The following is a 20,534-nucleotide window of genomic DNA, read 5'->3' as shown; positions in this document are numbered from 1 at the left end:
CTCTGTCTCTCATGAATAAATAAATAAAATCTTTAAAAAAAATTAACATGAGCCAAAATACACATGGACTGAGATGTTTTTACATCTACATCAAGAAACTTGAATTTTCTTTAGCTCATGCATGTTCACAGACAGAGCGCAGACCCAGACACCACCTGGCCTGGGGGATTCTGTAGTCAGAGAAGTGGTGTTGGCTCCCTGTCCCCAGATGGTCCTTCCTCTCCCTTCCTCCTACCCTGTCCCTCCGCCCATCCTCCCAGCCAGCACTGTGCCTGTGGCCTTCCATGCTGCCCGTGCCCTCAGCCCAGATCGGACTTCTGACGCTATGGAAGGTCACTCAGCTGGTGTGAGGCCCAGCCCTGTGCATCCCCAGCCCAGCTCCTGTACATCCCCAGCCCAGCTCCCATGCATCCCAAGCCCAGCTCCGTGTGTCCCCAGCCCAACTCCTGTGCATCCCCAGCCCAACTCCTGTGCATCCCCAGCCCAGCTCCCTGCATCCCCAGCCCAGTTCCCGTGCATCTCCAGCCCAGCTCCCATGCGTCCCCAGCCTCAGCTCCTATGCATCCCCAGCCCAGGTCCCTGCGTCCCCAGCCCAGGTCCTGTGTGTCCCCAGCCCAGCTCCCGTGCATCCCCAGCCCAGCTCCATGTGTCCCAAGCCCAGCTTCTGTGTGTCCAGGCCACCTGCCTTGCCACCACACCACTTGCCTCACTTCCTGGCTGCAGAGCCCCTGGGCCATGTCTGGAGGTGGGGTTCAGAGGTGTCTCCTGGGGAACCTTAGCTTGGCTCTGTCTTGTGTCTTCTTTGCACTTTGACAAGTTGCTGTTATGAGTCTGTCATCTTATGTTGTGATTCCCCCCTCGGAGTGTCTCCCCAGCACGCGGCATTTCCTCAGCACCCCCATGACCTTCTGCGTGGACTCCCATCACAGACAGCAGCGGCCATGCTCAGTGAGCTCTGTGCCCCATGGGGGTGACACCGCTGTGGGCTCCCCAGCCTAACCTCCACCTGGGGTCCCCTGCCCTTCCTTGTCCCGAAGCTATAGGAATGCTCTGGAGTTTGGGGAATATCATAGAGGTTGGTTCTTGGCTTCTCTAAAGGAGACCTGGTTCCAGCTACCGTCTGGCATCGTTGACACACCAGGGACTGTGGGTAGTGGGCATTGCTTTGAATTGGTGGCATCATTTCAGTCGAAAGGACCCCGCATTCGGTGTCTCACGGCAGCTGGTTCTAGCACGGCTGTTTTGCTCAGTGGCAGGAAGCAGGAGGGGCTGTCAACGACAACAGAGTACGTCTCGTGGCTCTGAGTTTGGGAGGCACCGCGCATTTCACCTGAACCAAAAAATCTCCACGTTACGTGGGAAAGATATCGTTCTTTCTGGTTACAGAAGTGGAAATAAAGCTCTTCGGTGATTGGTTTAAGATCACATCATTGTTCTAAAGCCACATTCTCATTTCGTCCTGCCCACCAAACCCTTTGGCCCCAAGTGGCAACCAGTTTGCAGCCAGATGTCAGGATCCCTGCGTTCAGCACTTCCTTGGGCAACACCAGGAATGACTTCCGAATTGCCATTTGCAATAGAAGGATGGGTCTGGTGTGGCATTTAGTGTCGTGTCTGAGCTCGGCTTCGGGAAGAGGTCAGTTGAGGGCATGTTGTGTTTACAAGGTGCCCTGCCCCGGCTTTGTTAAAGAGGGGGCAGAGCCATGGAGGGAGGGCCCGAGGAACGGTCTGCACCCTGGAGGGGCTTACTGCCCATCCCTTGCGTTTCTCCCCTGAGGAACTACACCCGTGTCCTCTCATGGTCCCCAAGTGCCCTCCAGAGAGCCCATATGAAGACACCTACATTCATGGTGGAGATCCTTGTCCTTGAACAGAATCGAATGTCTGAAGTTAGGTATTGTAACTGGAAAAGAACGTGAGCCGTAGTGATGGTGTCCGTTGCAATGGTAGGTCCCTAACATCTCCACACTCGTCTGGAACTCAGTCTTCAGGAGGAGTTGGGGTTGTGTTTTGTGGGTGCTTCAGAAACATCTCCTGAATGCCAGGTCACCTGTGAGACCACCTGAGATTCTTCTCCCATTCTTTGCCAGCACTAAACGTGTGTGGATGTTCACACACAAGTATCTGTGTAAATTGTTTGTACACGGATACACACATATCGCTGGCTCAGGGCTCAGGCGCCGCCCCTGGGAAAGGAGACAAGGACACGAGGCTTCCTCCTGAGGCTGCTGAGAGGAGCAGGTCAGCATCGACCTTCGAGTGCTCAGAGCAGGGGTGGTGCACAGTGAGGTGGGGACTCGTCTGTGCCCCAAGCACCCTGACACCTCTGCACAAACATAAATACACCTGGTGAGCAAAATCCAGCCCTGTGCACCCGGCCCCGGGGACTGCTGCCATCTCAAACGGTCCATTTCGTTGTAGGATTTGTGCTTGTCTGTTTTCAGATTAAGATGTAACTTGCTCTTGAGTTCTTTTGTAAGAATGTCGATCGACCGAATGAACTTGAATTGTAGGCTCCCTGCTATGAAGTGTCCCCCTTGCAGAGAAGCTTCTCATTCCACTGCTCGCAGCACCGCTGGGGCTCCTCCTGTGTCAGTGCCCCGGGGCTGGCCACTCGCTTCAGGCTCATTGCGTGTCCCTTTAGACAGGGCTTTCAACTGTTGAGGTTTGGGGCTGGACAGCTCTTTGGGTGGAGGCTGTCCTATGCATTGTAGGATGGGAAGTGGCGTCCCTCCCTCTACTGAGTAAACATCACTGGCACCAACCCGACCAACCTCTCCAGTCCTGACCATCAGAACTGTCCCCAGACACATCAGAATATTTATCTTCCTGGAAATTTCATAAGCACTCACAGTGAAGCTATACCCCAGTCTCTTCGGGTTCCCTCTGCACATTTCCACGGCCGACCTCGGAACTTCCTTGTGAATGCATCCCTTGGGGTACCCCCAGCACTTGTGCTGGACTATGAGACCCCACGGCAAACCATGGTTTGTATTCATTTGCCCTGGAAACCTTGGCCAGTCTCAGTCTTGTTCAACACCAGACCAAAACTCCTACTATATGTAATGTCCTGGGAAAGCTCATCAGAAATGCCCTGATTTAATGAGATACTTAAATACTGAGAAATTTCTTGATGAGAACAGTAATACCGAAATGACCTCCTTTGTCCCCGTGTGATAGAAAGGGAACCCTTAAAGGGGCTGGAAGTGAAGCCAAAGCAGAGAGACATGTGTGGGTTGGGAAAATACATAGCTTCGCCATCATCACCACCACCATCATCATCTTCATTCATTGAACACCCACGTACGCCACTGTGTTGGGTGTTCCTAAACAGTTCAGGATTTCCCACTGTGTTGCATGGGGAAGAACAATGTAGGAGGAAGACAAGCAGGCTGGAGGGAGAGAAACACAAAGAATGTGGCTCCTGGGAGTCATAGTCAAAGCTAAGAAGTAATCACTAGGCAGATGTGTGCAAGTTGCTGGTTGATTCGTAATAGATAGTTACATGATGCACAGACTTTAGGATGGGCTCCATTTTTGTAGCAATGACTAATAGCTTTCTGGTTTCACGTGGCCTAAAAGGCGTTTCCTTGAAATTGAATTTCATTCATAGTAGACTCAAGAAAGAAAGGAGGGAGGGGGAAAAAAGATAGAACCAAAATAGGAAGAGCATTTTCTTTGCTAATACGATTCTATTTTAAGACCTATTTTAACTTCCAAGATCAACTTATAAACTTTCCTCCTATTTTATCAGATGGACAGCTCATCTGCCAGAGCACTCTACCTTTCAATTTAGTTGTTTGTCCACTTTCAGATTCTCTCAGGGACTCTCTTACTCCCAGTTTTTATGACTTACATCTTGACTGGTTGCCTGCAGTCTGTTCTGTGCGCCCGCACCAAACGCGTGAGCACGGGACAGACAGCAGGTGGTGGTTAGTATGGTAGAAGAGCCTTCAAACATCACAACAGGCAGGACTTTTTAAGTTTCTTTTAAAATTTTACTCTCAGAAAGCAAGCCAAGAGTATTAATAAAGGCTTAACTACATTCATTTCATTAAGTTTGTAATTTCATTCCTGGTAGCTCACCATCAGGGTAACTCCAAATCTTAGGGAAGCTTTTATGTACATTTCAGTATTACTTATAAGAGCAGGAAATTGGAAATGCTCTAAGTGCCCAACAACAAATAAACATATTTTGGCATATCCACATATAAAGTGATATTATGAAGATTTTATAATCAGCATGGAAGTTTTTATCTTATTCTGTGAAAGGTGAATATGTAAAACCATGTTTTTTTAAAAAAAAAACAGCTTCAAGAAAGTACTAGAAGAAAATAACAAATGTTAATTCCATCTTTCTTTGAATAATGGGGTTATGGGTGATTGTTTTGGTCTTTCTACTTTGATGTATTTCCCAAGATTTTCATAATGCAGAGGAAAAATACTATAGGATAAATTTTAAAGGGACAGAGACACGCCATCAAAATCAAAACTAAGGCAAATTTAATAAGATCATACAAAGTCCTGCACTGAGGCTGTTTTCTTATACAGTAGACCTTTGAACAACATGGGGATAAGGGGCGCTGACCCGAAGGTCGTCGAAAATCCACATGTAACTTTTGACTCCCCTCAGAATTAACTGGTAATAGCCTGGTGTTGACCAGAAGCCTTACGATAACATAAACAGTATATTAATCCACATTTTGTACATGATATGTACCACATACCGTATTCTTACAATAAAGTAAGCTTGAGAAAAGAAAGGGTTATTAAGAAAATCGTAAGAGAAAATGCATTTACAGAATAGTACTGTATGTATTGGGAGAAGACCCATGTATGTAGTGGGTACCTCACACCCTTGCTGTTCACCCCTGTGTCATTCAAGGCTCAACAGTAATTTGAAATGACACGCAGACACGGCCCGGGACGGATGCTGTGGCCCATTTCAGTTAGATTCGGTGTCCTGTGTTAAAGGACAGGCTGCTGCCCTAGGTGCTTTCTTCCGAACGAGTCTGAGTGCACGTTGTGGTGGGGATGCCGTGCGATTGCAGGCCCTGCCTCCTGAGCCCGCATCGTCAGGGCTTTTGTGTGAGAGAGAAATCCTTGCTCGGGGAAGGCTGACCCTCAATCCTGTCTTTATCACAGAGCCCATCCTGGCAAAGGTCCACTTACTATTTCTGGTGTGTGTCAGCCCGTATTGGAAACATTATTGGTGCCATCGTGTTTTCACCAGATGTTACGGATGGACTGAAGTCATTCTGCCCTGGTCCCCTCCACAGCACCCACCAGAGAAGGATGGGTCCTCAACCAACCCCATAGAAGCTGTGCAGCCCGACCGCCGTCCCTTCACGTCCCCCTTCACATCTCCACCACACTCAGCCCCTCTTACCCACTGCAGACTTCCGGTGTTTGTCTCTTGTCTGCCTCCCCACTGAACTGTGAGCTCCATGAGGCCGTTCTGGTCGCTCATGTACACAGCGCATGCTGGCCAGCATCTAGGCGTCATGCATCAGGATTTGGAATGGATTAATGAACGTGGTTGCATTTTGCCCATCCAGGCTCTCTGCTGTTACATCTGGTCAGTCTGAACACTCACTCTCCCTGTTCTGTGTTGCTCTGCAGTTTGAGATGCTCACGGGATCTCTGCCATTCCAGGGGAAGGACAGGAAGGAGACCATGGCCCTCATCCTCAAGTGAGTATGAAACACTTACCCTTGGGCATCCGTCCTGTACTCCTTAGCACCTTCTGATAGCAAGAGCTTCCATCTTGGAAACCCAGATCATTGAGTAGGCATTAGCAATAACCATAAGAAGCATTTTGGCATTTTAATTACAGTGGGTAGAGTGAATGGATCGCTGAGTGACCCTGATGGAGTCTTCCACCACAGATGACATTGGAAAATTGCATATGTTGCCCAATGACAGGGATTTTAGAAATGGTGATTAGTGACCATCACAAACAAAGTACAGATTCAGAAGGGCAGAAGGATTTAGGGGCTCTAGAGAGAACGCAAGAGGAGGGGTCCCCTTTCTTTCTCTACCTCTTGACCCCATTTGTGCAGGCGCCCAAGCTCTCCTGCCTGACGTTGGCAGGAATCATGTTGCCCATGAGATTGAATACAAACAAATTTTCTGTTCAATTCTCAGGAAGAATCATTTACCATGCAAATGGATTTTGCTCTTAGGATCCTAGAAAGAAGTCTAAACCCAGTGCTGGTCTTGCTATAACACCTTACATGTGAGCAGGCTCCATCTAAGCATGATGTCAGAAGGGAGAGATCTGGGAGGAATGTGGATGGGAGTAGGGCAGCGGCTGGGGAACAGGTAGACCCCAACTCCAAATCGAGGTCCCCCTACTGTGCGAGGACATGGACTCCTGCCCCTGAAGGACAAGCCATAAAGCTGCTGGTGCTCATGACCGGCTCTCTCAACACTGCAGATGGACTTTTATAAAAGTGAAAGGAACCTAAAAAGCTTAAGTTTTCGTAGGTTACCCCATTGTATAAATGGAAGGATAGAAATTAGTGGAGGAAACCCATAGAGAGGATTTGAGCAGTGTCTTCCGGCATCAGGTGACCTTCATTGTGGCTGACCTATGTGGCTGCAGTCTGTTATTTTGTGTTGGTTATCTCTGTTTCTCTTAATTTTAAGGGGGAGCAAGATCTTTACTTTTTCTAAAACTAGAATAATTCCCTCCAGCTAATCCTAGGTGTGGACTTCTGAATGGGCAGCACCAAACTGTGGTCCGATGGATCCTAAAGCATCATCTGAGGACCCCTGGGGGTCTGAGACCCTCCTGGGCCCTTGCAAGCTCCTCCTTTCCCTGATTTTTTTTTTTTTTTTGCAGTTATTTAGATAAGTTAGATTACTGGATTTTATTTTATTTATTTTTCATCCTGATAAGTACCTCTTTAATCCCCTTCACCTATTTCCCCCATGCCCCCACCCACCTCCCGTCTGGTAACCATCAGTTTGTCCTCTATAGTTAAGAGTCTATTTCTTGGTTTGTCTCTCTCTCTCTCTCTCTCTCTCTCTCTCTCTTTTTCTTTGCTCATTTGTTTCATTTCTTAAATTCTACATACAAGTGAAATCATATAGTATTTATCTTTCTCTGACTTATCTCACTCAGCATAATACTCTCTAGCACCATCTAAGTCTTTGCAAATGGCAAGATTTCATTCTTTTTTATGGCTAAGTAATATTCTGTTGTATATATAGACCACATCTTCTATATCCATTCATCAGTCAATGGACACTTGGGCTGCTTCCATAGTTTGGCTACTACTGTAAACATAGGGGTATATGCATCCCTTTGAATTAGTGTTTTTGTATTCTTTGGGTAAATACCTAGTAGTGTCATTGTTGGATCATAGGGCAGTTCTATTTTTAACTTTCTGAGGAACCTCCATACTGTTTTCTAAAGTGGCTGGACCAGTTTACATTCCCACCAACAGTGTAAGAGGGTTCCCCTTTCTCCACATCCTCCACATCCTTGCCAACACTTGTTGTTTCTTATGTTTTGGGTTTTAGTCTTTCTGACAGGTGTGAGGTGACATCTCATTGCAGTTTTGATTTCATTTCCCTGATGATGAGTGATGTTGAGCATTTTTTCATGTGTCTGTCCACCATCTGGGTTTCTTCTTTGGAGAAATGTCTGTTCATATCTTCTGCCCATTTTTTAAATTGGATTATTTGTTTAGGGGGATGTTGAGTTGTATCTGTTCTTTATATATTTTGGATACTAACCCTTTATCAGCTATGTCAATTAAAGATGTCTTCTCCCATTCAGTAGTTTGCCTTTTAGCTTTGTTGATTCTCTCCTTCACTGTGCAGAAGATTTTTATTTTGAGGTAGTCCCAATAGTTTATTTTTGCTTTTATTTCCCTTGCCTTAGGAGACACATCTAGGGCCAATGTAAGACCTTACTGCCTGTGTTCTCTTCAAGGATTTTTATGGTTTCAGGTCTTACATTTAGGTCTTTCATCCATTTTGAGTTTATTTTTGTGTATGGTATAAGAAAATGGTCAAGTTTCATTCTTCTGCATGGTGCTGTCCAGTTTTCCCCACACCATTTGTTGAAGAGACTGTCTTTTTCCTATTGGATATTCTTTCCTGCTTTGTCGAAGATTAATTGACCATGTAATTGGGGGTTTACTTCTGGGTTTTCTGTTCCACTGATCTATGAGTCTATTTTTGTGCCAGTGCCATCCTGTCTTGATCACTACTGCTTTGTAATATAACTTGAAATCTGGAACTGTGATGTCTCCAGCTTTGTTCTTCTTTTAAAAGACTGTTTTGGCAATGTGAGGTCTTTTTTGGTTCCACACAAATTTTAGGATTATTTGTTCTATTCTGTGAAGTCCCAGATTTTCTTCATAGTATGGCAACATATTGAACATAGAGGCAAGATAAGAGGATCTGGCTGTCGGGGCGCCTGGGTGGCTCAGTTGGTTGAATGGTGGACTCTTTGGTTTTGGCTCAGGTCATGATCTCAGGGTCCTGGGCTTAAGTGCTGACCGGGCTCTGCACTCAGTGCTGAATCTGCTAAAGTTTCTCTCTCCCTCTCCCTCTGCCCCTCTCTGTCCCCCATGCACATGCATGCTCCCTCTCTCTCTCTCACTCAAATAAATAAATCAATCTTTAAAAAAAAAAAAAAGGTATCTGGCTGTCTCTCATCTAACCCAGAAGAGACTCCCAAAATATAAACAATAGCACTCTTCTAGCCAAAGCCTTTGTTGTTATTTTGGAAAACATAATTCAGTTCCATTAAAAATGTTACTTCTGTTCATGGGATTTTTATTGTTTATTTTTAATGTTTGTATTATTTGTAAGTGAATTATTAAATAGCTATTATAAAAATTTCTCCCGTAGAACCCATATAAACAATGTAGGTTGCTGCCCTCAATGACTTCTAAAGTGCCCAAGAGCCCTAAGACCAAACAGTTTGGGCACTGCTGCTCTGGGTCACGTTGATTTGGTCTGTCTGTTGATGCTGACCGAGCAGGGTCCCAAAGTGCTGGAGAAAACTCTGGTCATCCTTCTCGTCCCAAACTACAACGCTGTTTTGCAGAGCCAAGCTGGGCATGCCACAGTTCCTCAGCATGGAAGCCCAGAGTCTGCTGAGAGCCCTCTTCAAACGGAACCCGTGCAACCGACTAGGTAAGAGCCCCACACACCCCGCGGACCACAGGGGCTGCCTGCGCACCCCGCTCCACTCTTGTCTGGCTACACGTTTGTCCAAGTTCACTGAAAGCGAAGGTCCTGAAACAGGGGTGCAAATATTCTCCCGTGTCCCTGCGATAAGGTTCTCCAAAACACAGTCGCTGGCCAAGTCTTGTAAGCTGTTTTCTGAAAGTCAGTGTTTACACACAAAATGGTAGCACTTTTTCCTACTCATTTCACTTCCCTTTTAGAACCCCATAAACTAAGGACAGAAGAGCTGAAAGCTGCTTCTTATTTAATCCCTCTTAAATTAATAAATCTCAACATATATGAATATTAAGATTTACATGAATGTTACCTAAGTACTAATCCATTTTCAGAACAACTCTTTACAAAGGGTTTCCCCTAGTTGCTTTTCAGCGGTGCTTCTACAAATGAGTTGTCGTGTAGACCTCCCACAGGTCACACAGCTGCTGAATCGTCCTTGTCCTCTCGCGGGTTTTCATCCCTCATTGTCACGGGCACTGGCGCACGTGCCCAGCGTAGGGACGCGAGGTCGGTGACGAGGTGGCTCCATCAGGGCGGGAGCAGGTGCCCCACACAGCGCGGGCTGCATGGGGAGCTGGAGAACAATGAAACAAGGCGCCATGTTTCTGCCCACGCGGTGGCAAACACCACATAGCTGAACGGAAGGCGCGGGCCCTCCTATTCCCCGCCGTCGTTGCTGTCAAGACAGCAGGTGGTGCAACATTTTAACACTTTGGCAAAACCCATCAATATTTTAAACTGTACACAACCCTCTACCAAGAAATTTTACTTCTAGAAGTCTATCCAGCATGTAAGTTACATGTATAAAAAATGCTTGCTGGTAATCTTTCTGTTTAGCAAAGACCTGGAATCTCCCTCTCTCTCAAATAAATAAGTAAATAAATCTTTAAAAATATAGAAATAGAGGGGTGCCTGAGTGGCTCAGTTGTTAAGCGTCTGCCTTCGGCTCAGGTCATGATCCCAGCCTCCTGGGATCGAGCCCCGCATGAGGTTCTCTGCTGAGGGGAAGACTGCTTCCTCCCTCTCCCACTCCCCGTGCTTGTGTTCCCTCTCTCACTGTATCTCTCTCTGTCAAATAAATAAATAAAATCTTCAAAAAAATTAAAAATATATATATATAGAAATAGAAATAAATAAATAAGTGAGTTAAGCTGCCACCAGGTGTCTCCACCATGGCGCAGGTGACGTCCGGCTGGGTAGTTCTTTCTTGTGGAGGACCATCTTGCGCTGTAGGATGTCTAGCAGCATCCCTGCTCTCTCCCTAGATGCCTCCCTCCCCCTGCCGTAGCAAACCGAACTGTGTCTAGACTTGCCCCTGGGGACGATCCCCCCACCCACCCCCATGAGACCCGCTGTTCTGTAAACCCTAGCTGGAGAGATGCCCAGGATCTAGCTAGTCGCATAGATGAGTTGCTACAGAGTCTAGACGCATCCCATGGTGGAACCTGTACCCATTTTATACCAGAGCAGGTGTCTGCAAGGCGATGTGGGGAGGGCCCCATGGGTCCAGCTCCCGACACCCACCTCACATAGGCCCCGGGATGGTATCTGTTAAGATGACTGTTGTCAAATGACACTGATTAAAACCAGTCAGTGTGATAACTGCCCCAAACAGAGCCCCAGAGGCCGGGCCCTAAAGGCAGGGATGGCTCACTCTAGCTAGAGGCCTCCCTGGACGGCAGCTCTGGGCACTGGGCTGCCAAGCCACCAGGGGCCAGTGGGACGGCAGGGAGCCTTGAGGTCCAGGATGGGGTGCACAGCGGTCTCCACAGTGGGTTTTGCACCATGCTGACATGCAGGGGCTAATGTGGCATATGTGGGTTTGGTTCGAGATCTGGAGGAACGTCAAGAGCTAAACAGAAGTTCCTCCATCTTGTTGTTACTGGGCACCTCAGCAAAGTCACAGATGGGACCTAAAGACACCAGCCAAGAGTCGTCATGGGCCCTCCTTGTCCTGGCTCTGACCGAGGCAAGGCCAGGGCCCCGATTCTGAGAGACACAGCTCCTGCAGGTGCCTGCATCACGCCCTTTCCTTGGGGACTCCCCTTACAGGGTCCCCAGCCGCATGTGCCTCCACAAACAGCAGCTCAGGAGAGCCAGAGAAGCCCGTCCTCTCTCCACATTGACGGTCTCCCTGTATCCGCCCCGGGGCCCCACCTGCAAGGCCCTCCTCTCACCGTGGAGCCACCCTGTCCTGTGGGTGGGGATCACGCGGACAGCGGGAGAACTTGGCCCCAGGAACACAGACGGGGAATAAAGGGCCTGCGTCTGCCCCTCCCTCCTGGAATTGCTGTGTTGTTGCACTTTTATCAGATCCCGTGTAGCCTGGCCTGGGGGCCTCCCCGAGAGAGCAGACCCTCCCCTTCATCGCTGTGCTTTCTGGGGAGGAGGTGGGCAGCACTTCTTAATGAGAGCGCATTTTAAGGCACAGAACCAAACAGTAAATGTGTCCCTCAGTTCAGTTCTAAAAGCCACACAAAGATCATAATTGTTTGCCTATTTCTGAGCTGACTCTCCTGATCATAAATTAATTATCTATCATTAATGTCTCCGTCCGTGTGGGACTAACACCAAGATAATCCCTCCCTGTCCAGGGCCAGCCTGCGGTGCAGCTTGGCCAGTCTTAACCCGCAGAGATTTGCTCGTGAGAGAGGTATATCCCAAAGAATTACTTTTAGTTGCAAAGTACAGAACACTTAAGTAACTTAAAATTATTTAACACAATTTAATTTTTCAAACTACAGTTTATTTTTCTTACAGTAACAAGTCACATGGCAGTAGAGGGTTGTAAGCATTGACTCAGCCGCTGAACCATAGTTATCAAAAGCCCAGATCTGCTTATCTTTTTAGTTTATCATCCTTAGTTCATTGCCTTTTCATCCTCATGAGTGGGGCCTTGTGATCACAAAGTGGCTGCCACAGCTCCAGGCATCACATTCAGTTGAAAGGAGGAAATGGATGAAGACAGCTGCATCTGTCTCTCTTATCAAGAAGGCAAAGCTTTCCCAAAACCCTGGGACTTCCCTGTACTTCCTGCTGACTAGAAACTGTCGCATGGCACTTCTAACTAAAAGGAAGGTGGGAAAACAAGGATTGGGATACAAGGAATAGGAGATTGGGAATGGTTGTCTTATTAGCCAGCCTCCAGGGTCGGCTGCAGAGGTCTTCAATAGAGGATGAGCTGACTTGAGGGAGGTTTGGTGCCTGGCCTGCCTTCCTCGAGTGCCTCCAACCCTATTTCTCACCCCTCTTGGCAGATCTTAAGGACCTGTTAGTTAGGAAGGAGAGGGACTGTATAGTATGTAATCTAGAAATAATACACACCTACATGGGGTTCCGCAGTGCTTTCTAGGCTCTGGCTCTGGCGACAGAGTGGAGCAGAACCATGGTCCTCGCTCTCACGGGGCCTTCAGGGCCACCAGAGAGATTAGCATTAGCCAAGGAAGTGGCAAACCGAGAAAGAGAGAGGTACATGGCAGAGCTCATCGGAAGGGAGAGAGGTTTGCTGGAACGTGGACAATGGCAAGTGTGAGCCAGGAGAAGGGGAGCTCGTGAGGAGCCCCAGGTGGAGGAGCACTGGGCAGAGGGGTGGAGGGCGGCAATGCCAGGCCGCATCCCGTCCAGCACTTACTTGCTGAGTGACCTCGAGCAGATGTATGCACCTCTCTGAGCCGGTTTCCCTGTCTGTGAACTGAGGGTGATGGCCGTGCCTACTTCATAGTGTGGTTAGAAAGACGTAAAGAGCTAGAACTGTGTCTGACACACAGGACGCAAGTCCATAAGAAGGCAGAGATAATGGGCGCACCCAGATCCGTGGTGGGGGATCGCATCTAGACCTCTTGGTCACGCTGCTTCCTACTAATTGGAATGTTTTCGTTCTCTGCCACGTGGTTGTGGGACAGAGTGGATAGAAGTCGTCTATGCGCAAGTACTGGTAAACTGCAACTCCAGTAGAAACGGAACAAACTGTGGTTTTATGGGATGCATTTCAGTTGATGTTGTTAAACCTTGTCCTGAGATCATTGCAAAAAAGAAAGAGTGTGACCTGTTTCTGGAGAGCCCGGCATTCCTTGGCAGGAAAGCATTCAGGTGACCTGCCGGGTCCCGAATTCAGCCGGAAGGAGGGCAGGGCCTCTCCAACCATGGAGAAGAGGAACTCCAGCCCTGTCGCCCTCAAAGGGCTCCTTCCACCGTGTTTCCCCAGTAACCTTGCCCACGGCTGAAACTTTTCTTTCGATGCCGAGTTTGTGCTGTGAAGATCTGTCCAGTCTCTGCCTTGTCATTCTTGGGTGCCAGCAGAAAATCTGGGCACGTTGTGAACTGTGCATGCGTGAACACGCGTGAGGCGTGGCGCCTCCTCTCCCAGGACGCTTCCCTCTAGGACGAGCCCCGTCGGCCACCCGTCCACGCCCGTGGGAGCCTGGCTGTGAGTCTGACCTCCCCGCAGGGAACCAGACTCAGAACAGAGAAATGAAGACATTGGACACATCCATTCACTGAAACACACACCAGAGAAGAAGCAATTCCGACTCGTCTCCTGCAGGAGCTGAGGAAGTCACTCTCCTTTCAAATATCCTTGCATTTGCTGGAGAGGATTTGTCACCATGCACCGGATGAATGTGACCAGGGGAGGGGCCGTGTTTGTTCTTCCTCGTTCTGGAAAAAGGAAATAATTTCCTTATATAACCTATTCCTTTGTCTTCGAATTTAATGTCACCAAAAATCATAGTTCTCGAACCCAAAATATCATTTTCTTATTTAGTTTAAGTCATTGATGAGCGAGAAAGATGGGATTATCTCATTAAGTGTATAGATGATCATCTTGGGAGAGACTGGCCCAGTGGAGCCCCCAGCAGGCGTGGACGTCGGCCCATCTGTGGCCGAAGACTGCCCTTCAGCTAATCTCTAAAGGGAATCATCATGCACCTCTCCAGGAGCTACTGGCCATCCCTTGGGAGTCCTCACAACAGAAGATTTCCAGACTCAGCATAAGGAAGAAACTATATTTGGGATTATTAGTGACACGACTTTCCCCAGGGAGGCAACTGAATCTACTTGCCCAAAAATCTTTTGCCATAAGGAGGAAGATCACGTTGAGTAGAAGAATCTTGATCTGCATAGGCAGCTGGATTGGAAGGCTGGGTCTTCCCCTCCGTTCTGTTTGCTGTGAGCCTTAGCCCTAAAATAGCCCCTGGGCCATTCAGGGGGCTCAGAAGGCCTCGCCCCAATGCCTATTGTCACACGGATTTGTATCATGACCAGGTCACCTTCAAATCAGCCAGAACCTCTGTCTCTGGAGTCCTGCCCTCTTGAAGAGCCCCCGGCCTCCAGGTCTAAAGCTGGCCCTTCTGCCTCAGCGTCCCCCGAATGTCCTCACCCCAGAGTCTCAATCTCGCCCACCCACTGACTACAGGTGCTTGCTGCTTGGTAAACGTGCTGTGAACACCTGAGTAGGTGCCAGTGACCCGGGTGCATGGCGAGGCGGCCTCCAAGGGGGCGTCCCGTCCACGGCTTCTGCCCTGCGGCCTCCAGGCTAATGGTAGAAGGCTGCAGGGGCGGAGCGAGCAGAGCTGGTAGTCCTGGAGGGAGGGGTGGAGAGGGAGGAGGGTGGAAGCTGGGGGCGTGGGGGCAGCTAGGTAGACCGGATGGGAGGGGAGGAAGGGGGAGGAGCAGGTTGTTTTCTGCGCAGGGGAGCAGTGAGCTCGAGAGTCTTGGAGTGAACTTGGTGTCCATTTCGACTGTGACGACGCGCAGATGCACGGCAGCTGAGGACTCTGACCTGAATGAGGGGTCACACACGTATTGATTGTGCGATGTGATATGCGCAGTGATAGAACCCCGGGCAAAATGCTTCGGTGGCCCCCAAACAGCTGCTGTCATCAGGAGGGGGCCAGGGGCAAAGTCGCAGGAGCCCTGCCCGTGGGGGGGGTGTGTGTGTTATCTCCCTGTGCGGGGGGCGGGGGGCGGGGGGCGCTGGAGGAGGCAGCGCAGGCTGAGCGGGGACTGCCAGGGCATGCCGCGCAGGCTCCCTCTGAAGGGTGCAGCCGACCAGGGACGGTCTCACCGTGAACTAGAGAAGCCCCTCGGGGCTGGTGTCGCTGGTGAGTTGGTCCACAGAGGCCTCCGGGGAGATGGAGGTGGGGGTCGGGCATGTTCCGGGAGGGAGGCCTTGGTAGACCGGTCCCTGCGCTGGGCCTCCATGTCCTCATCTCTGCCCCAGAGGTGCCCTCCAGGTGGGACACTTGTCATTCTGAAAGATTCGAAAGTCCAGGAAGTCAAGGACAAGAGCGAGAGGCAGGGGCTCCGTTCCAGCCCGCACGCTGCAGCCTGGCGCTGGGGCCAAGGTGGCGCCCCCTCCCCGCCCACCCCCCCAGTCCCCGGGGAGGTCGGGGCCGAGCAGTGCAGAACCTCGGATGCGCGTCCAGGCTCAGGGAGGTCACCAGACGGTGGTGTTCTTGTGAATGGGTGTGTCGGGCAGGGCCCTACAAAGGCGCTGTTTTGAGTAAACCCCTCTCCAGACAGAAGTCTGGCTTCCTTTCCAGACGTTGCCGCAGAATGGAAGACGAGGATGGGTACTGGAAGTACGAAACCCACTCTCTGGGCTGTTTTCAACGCTGACGGCTCTAGCTCATCCCTCGGGAGCATCTGTGTCTTCCTATAGGAACTTCCAGGAGATCCTCGGACTCCTAGGGGCCATGTGGCGGAGTTGAGAGAGGAATGAGCTGTGCTGATCCGTGTGAAACAGAACAGCAGTGTAGACCGCGTCAGATCCAGTCCCCGAGCACACCTGTTGGCTACAGCCCCGCCCACTAGCAGAGGATTTCTGTGTTTCCTGTTTCTGTTCTACTCTCCAACGCTGGTCTCCACAAGACATGCTTCACCGGCTCTGTCTCCGATGGCCCATCCCGCGTCCCGTCAGCAGCAGGCCAACCTTGGACGGCGCGGTCAAGCCCAAGCTCGCTGGTCTGCTCAAACCAGTGTCCTCTGAGCCACAGCCAAGCTTTAAACACTGAGCAAATGAAATTTCAAAGGGACAGCAAATACTTCAAAACTATGAAAAAACAACATGTAGATAATGTGTAAGTGATGAAGAGGTAAGAAGCAGACCTCGTGTTCACATCCCCGACAGGATGGCCCGGAAATTACAAGTGTACCAGTCGGGCGGAGCTCGAGGATGCAAGGACAGTAACCGAAAGTGAGCTTGTTCTGAACGTGCACCAAGAATTTGCCGTGAGGGGCGCCTGGCCGGCTCAGTCAGGGGAGAGTGCGACTCTCGATCTCGGGACCGTGAGTTCAAGCCCCACATTGGGGGGTAGAGGTTATTTAAAAAAAATAAAATTTAAAATTTAAAAAAAAAGAATTTGAGGTGGACACTGTGTGGCTCAAAAACAAAGAGTAAGGGCGCCTGGGTGGCTCAGTTGGTTAAGCGACTGCCTTCGGCTCAGGTCATGATCCTGGAGTCCCGGGATCGAGTCCCGCATCGGGCTCCCTGCTCGGCAGGGAGTCTGCTTCTCCCTCTGACCCTCCCCCCTCTCCTGCTCGCTCTCTCTCATTCTTTCTCTCAAATAAATAAATAAAATCTTTAAAAAAAAAAAACAAAAACAAAGAGTAAATACTTCAGAGGCATCTCAGAAGGCCCAGGGATTAAACATTCCCAACACTCCCTATGGAAATGAAGAAACAATGAAAATATTTGGGGCAGATACCAAAACCTTTTGAGAGTAATCTACGGAGAATGTAGAAGCCCAGTGACGATTGGCCCCACAGTGAAGGAGGTCGCCTTGTTAAGCCTGTGGAGCAGGGGGCTGAATGTCATCCGTGCCGTAGAACAAATCCCCCGTGCATGCGGAGGGCGCGCTCACAAGAGTGCGTGGACATAAGCAAGTCCGCCTGGATGCGAGATGACACCCTCAACCAACGTGTGGAAGTCTGACACGCGGGTCCCCACGAACACGCTCAGTGATATTCCCATCTGCAGATGGACCACAGGTGACGACATGTTCACACCACAGGAAGTATGAGCTCTTGAATCTACCGCTCCATTGAACTTTTTTTAACTCATCTTTACCTGGTGTTGGAGGACCAAGCCTTATCACCAAGCCTGATAAGAGACAAGTATCACTCTTCTGTTCCAGACCTTTCTGTCTGTGAACACTTGCCTCTGTGATCCGGATGAATCACAGCCCTGCGCTTGGCACAGAAGGGGAGACTTCCACGGCATCAGGTCAGACCCGACAGCAGCCAGCTGTGATTCAGGATCTGCACAAGCACTCCCTGACCCTCCTAGCCTAGGGCTCTGCCCAACTGGCACTGTGTTCAGTTGACATAAAAAGGGGTCATCAATACAAAACAACCGCTTCCCTCGTTTCAGGAGAGGGTAAGACTATAGAATCCAAAACAATGACCTTGTGTGCCCTAGGAAGGAGGACGTAGGCCTTAAAGAACTGTGTGCAGAAATTTGCCTCCTGTTTCATGTTTTTCTCCTTTTGGAACACCTATAATTTTTGAGTAATAACTGAAGTGTTAATTCACTGTCGACTGTTTGCTGAGTCCTCAAAGCACAGACATGGTACAAAATCTCACTGCGGCGGAAGAAAGAAAGTGCAGATAAGAATGTGCTGATTAAGTATCCAAGAAAACCCAGCATGTACCAGCACAGAATTTGGAGTCACACCCAAACCGGTATTTCCTCTGTGTCTCCCTTGGTTTGAATTGCTGCAGACCACGTATTTGCAAGTGATGAATGAGGATGAAATGGAATGGGTACAAATGCAGTGCAGATTCTTCAAGGGGATTCAGCCGATGAGTCCCTCGGCAGGTGTGTGCTCCCTTGGGCTCTGACCTGTGTGCTGACACTCCCACCCCTGAGCGACCCACGGTGCTTCTGGAAGCACGGCAGCCCTCACCAAAGAAGAGCCGGGAAGCAGTGCAGATCGGGAGGTTTTAGTCCTCAGAACCAGGAGGCTTTTCCGTCCAGAGCTCCGGTCTTCACAAGGAGGCCGGCACACGGGTGGGTTGAAGGGGGGTCAGTGCTGGCAGTCGGACCGCTGATTTGTTCCCCACGGTTTTTGGCAGCAGCCGTTTGGGGGCCTGTCATGGGCTGCAGGCTGCTGGGATCAGATCTCGGAACGGGGGCCGGACTCGGAACTCCAGAGAGGTCCTCAGCCGGAGGTCCTTGAAGGACAGGACCCGTTTCTCTCTACTCACACCAACACTTCTGACACCAGATGCGTGCGTTTTCCACACCAACAAATTCTTCACTTCCCAGGAGACACCAGCTTGGTATCCTACAATTCACCTTAGTTCTGGCACTAACCACCTAGCGTTGGCCCAGACCCGGGCTCAGTCCCACTGCCCAGGGTATCACCTGTGATTCCGACCAACCAGCTGTAAATCCGGAGTTTCCAAGACCCCTTCTTTGGGTCTGATAATATGCTAAAACAGCTCACAGAACTCAAGAAACCATTTTACTTCCTATTACCAGTTTATTACGATGGATATTTTAAAGGATACTGATGAAGAGGTGCATAGGGTGAGGTCTGAAGGGGTCCCCTTGGAATTTGGGATACACCACCCTCCCAGCACATGGATGCATTTTTGTTCATCAGCCCGGAAACTCTCCAAACCCTGCTGTACAGGGCTTTTATGAAGGTCCCACTCCTTAGGCATGCTCCATTAAATCACTCCAGCCCTCTCCCCTCCCTGGAGGTCGGAGGTGGGGCTGAACTGTACCACCCTCTGTCCCATGGGTGGTTCCCACATCAGTGCAAAGACCAGGGAACGTTGGTGAAGGGATGAGGACGTGAAAGCATCCAGCCACGTCCAGGAGGGCTGCATCTCCTGGAACCCCAGCACCCTATACGGAGGGCGCCACCTGACTTCTCAGGCCCCGACAGTGCGGCTGGGTGGGCGGTGCCTCCGTGACCACAGCAGCGGGGGGCGGCTTCCCCGTCCTCCACACCTTCCTGCTCCTGGTCCCTCCCATCGCAGCCGGCAGCCCCCAGCACCCACCTTCCTGGGGTGCAGGCTGAACAAGGAGCAGCAGGAGCTGAACAGGGAGCAGGGCTGGGGCTGTGGAGCCCGGGGTGCAGAACCGAGAAGTCTGTGTCTCACAAACCACGTGGCACGGAACCCCCATCCCCAGACTTGGGACAGGAGCTGGCTGGACACGGCCCTAGCCCACATGGCCCGCCTCCCCTTCCCACGTCCCCGTGCCCCCAGCCCCCTCCCTGGCCCACCGAGGCTCCTCTTCTCCCTTCCCATCCTGGAGAAAACCCAGAGCTCTTAGGACCTGGGGTTTTGGTTCCTCTGAATTAATAGACTTATTTTTAGAGCAGTGTTAAGTTTACAGAAAAGTTGAATGGAAAGTACAGCAAGTTCCCTTGGACTCCCCCGCCCCGTCTCCCCAGACAGTTTCCCCTAACCCCAAACTGATGTCAGTGCCGTTCGTTTGGTGTAACGGATAGACCAGCATTGGCAGCATCCGCGTCAGGCCTCACACGCTGCCTGTGCGCCTCCAGCAAAGGTAGCATGACATCACCTCGGCAGGCAAAACAGTTTCCCTGCCCCGAATCCTCTGTGCTCTGCAGATTCGGCCCTGCCCCGCTCCCCAGGCCTCGGGATTTAATGTAAGCAGCAAAGTAAAGAGAGAGGCCGGGCAGAATGAACAAACCCAGCAGAACTATTTATAAGCAGTCTCCAGGGTCCCCGGCATCAGCAGGTGTGGATGCCAGTCTCTCTCTGGGTCCCGTCCTGCCGGAAGCTACCTCTCCAGTATCTGGCTGTCTTCCCCTTCCCTGTGAACCCAGAGCCACCTAAGAAGGCGCTCTGCGCTGCAGCCTGCTCTCCCACTCCTTCCGCACTTTCTCACCCTTCTGGAAGGCCAGCCTGAGCATCAAAAGTGCAGCCAGGGCGGGGCTGGTGGCTCAATTGGTAGAGCATGTGACTCTTGATCTTGGGGTTGTGAATTCAAGTCCCATCTTGGGCATGGTGCCTACTTAGATAGATAGATGGATAGATGGATGAATGGATGGATGGATGGATGGATAGATGAATGGAAGGATGGATGGATAGATGGATGGATGGATGATGGATAGGTGGATGGATGGATGGATGAATAGATGGATAGGTGGGTGGATGGATGGATGGATGGATGGACGGATGGATAGGTGGATGGATGGATGGATAGGTGGATGGGTGGATGGATGGATGGATGATGGATGGATGGTTGGATGGATAGGTAGGTGGGTAGATAGATGGATGATAGATAGATGGATAGATGGATGGATGGATAGGTGGATGGGGGGATGGGTGGATAGATGGAT

General features: G+C 50.2%; 1 protein-coding gene across 2 annotated transcripts in view; it reads left to right on the top strand.

The window, feature by feature from the left end:
* Nucleotides 1–20,534, top strand: part of LOC118001843 (ribosomal protein S6 kinase alpha-2-like) — a 155,719-nt gene that overhangs the window by 97,895 nt on the left and 37,290 nt on the right. For both annotated transcript variants that reach the window (XM_034992008.1, XM_034992009.1), the window contains 2 exons: nt 5,623–5,693; nt 9,071–9,159. In XM_034992008.1, the coding sequence (XP_034847899.1) occupies nt 5,623–5,693; nt 9,071–9,159 (160 nt within the window). The remainder of the gene's footprint in view (nt 1–5,622; nt 5,694–9,070; nt 9,160–20,534) is intronic.

This window comes from Mirounga leonina, unplaced genomic scaffold (assembly GCF_011800145.1).
Source record: "Mirounga leonina isolate KUSES-001 unplaced genomic scaffold, KU_Mleo_1.0 Mir_54, whole genome shotgun sequence".
Taxonomy (NCBI): domain Eukaryota; kingdom Metazoa; phylum Chordata; class Mammalia; order Carnivora; family Phocidae; genus Mirounga; species Mirounga leonina.
This window is presented reverse-complemented; position numbering and strand designations above follow the sequence as displayed.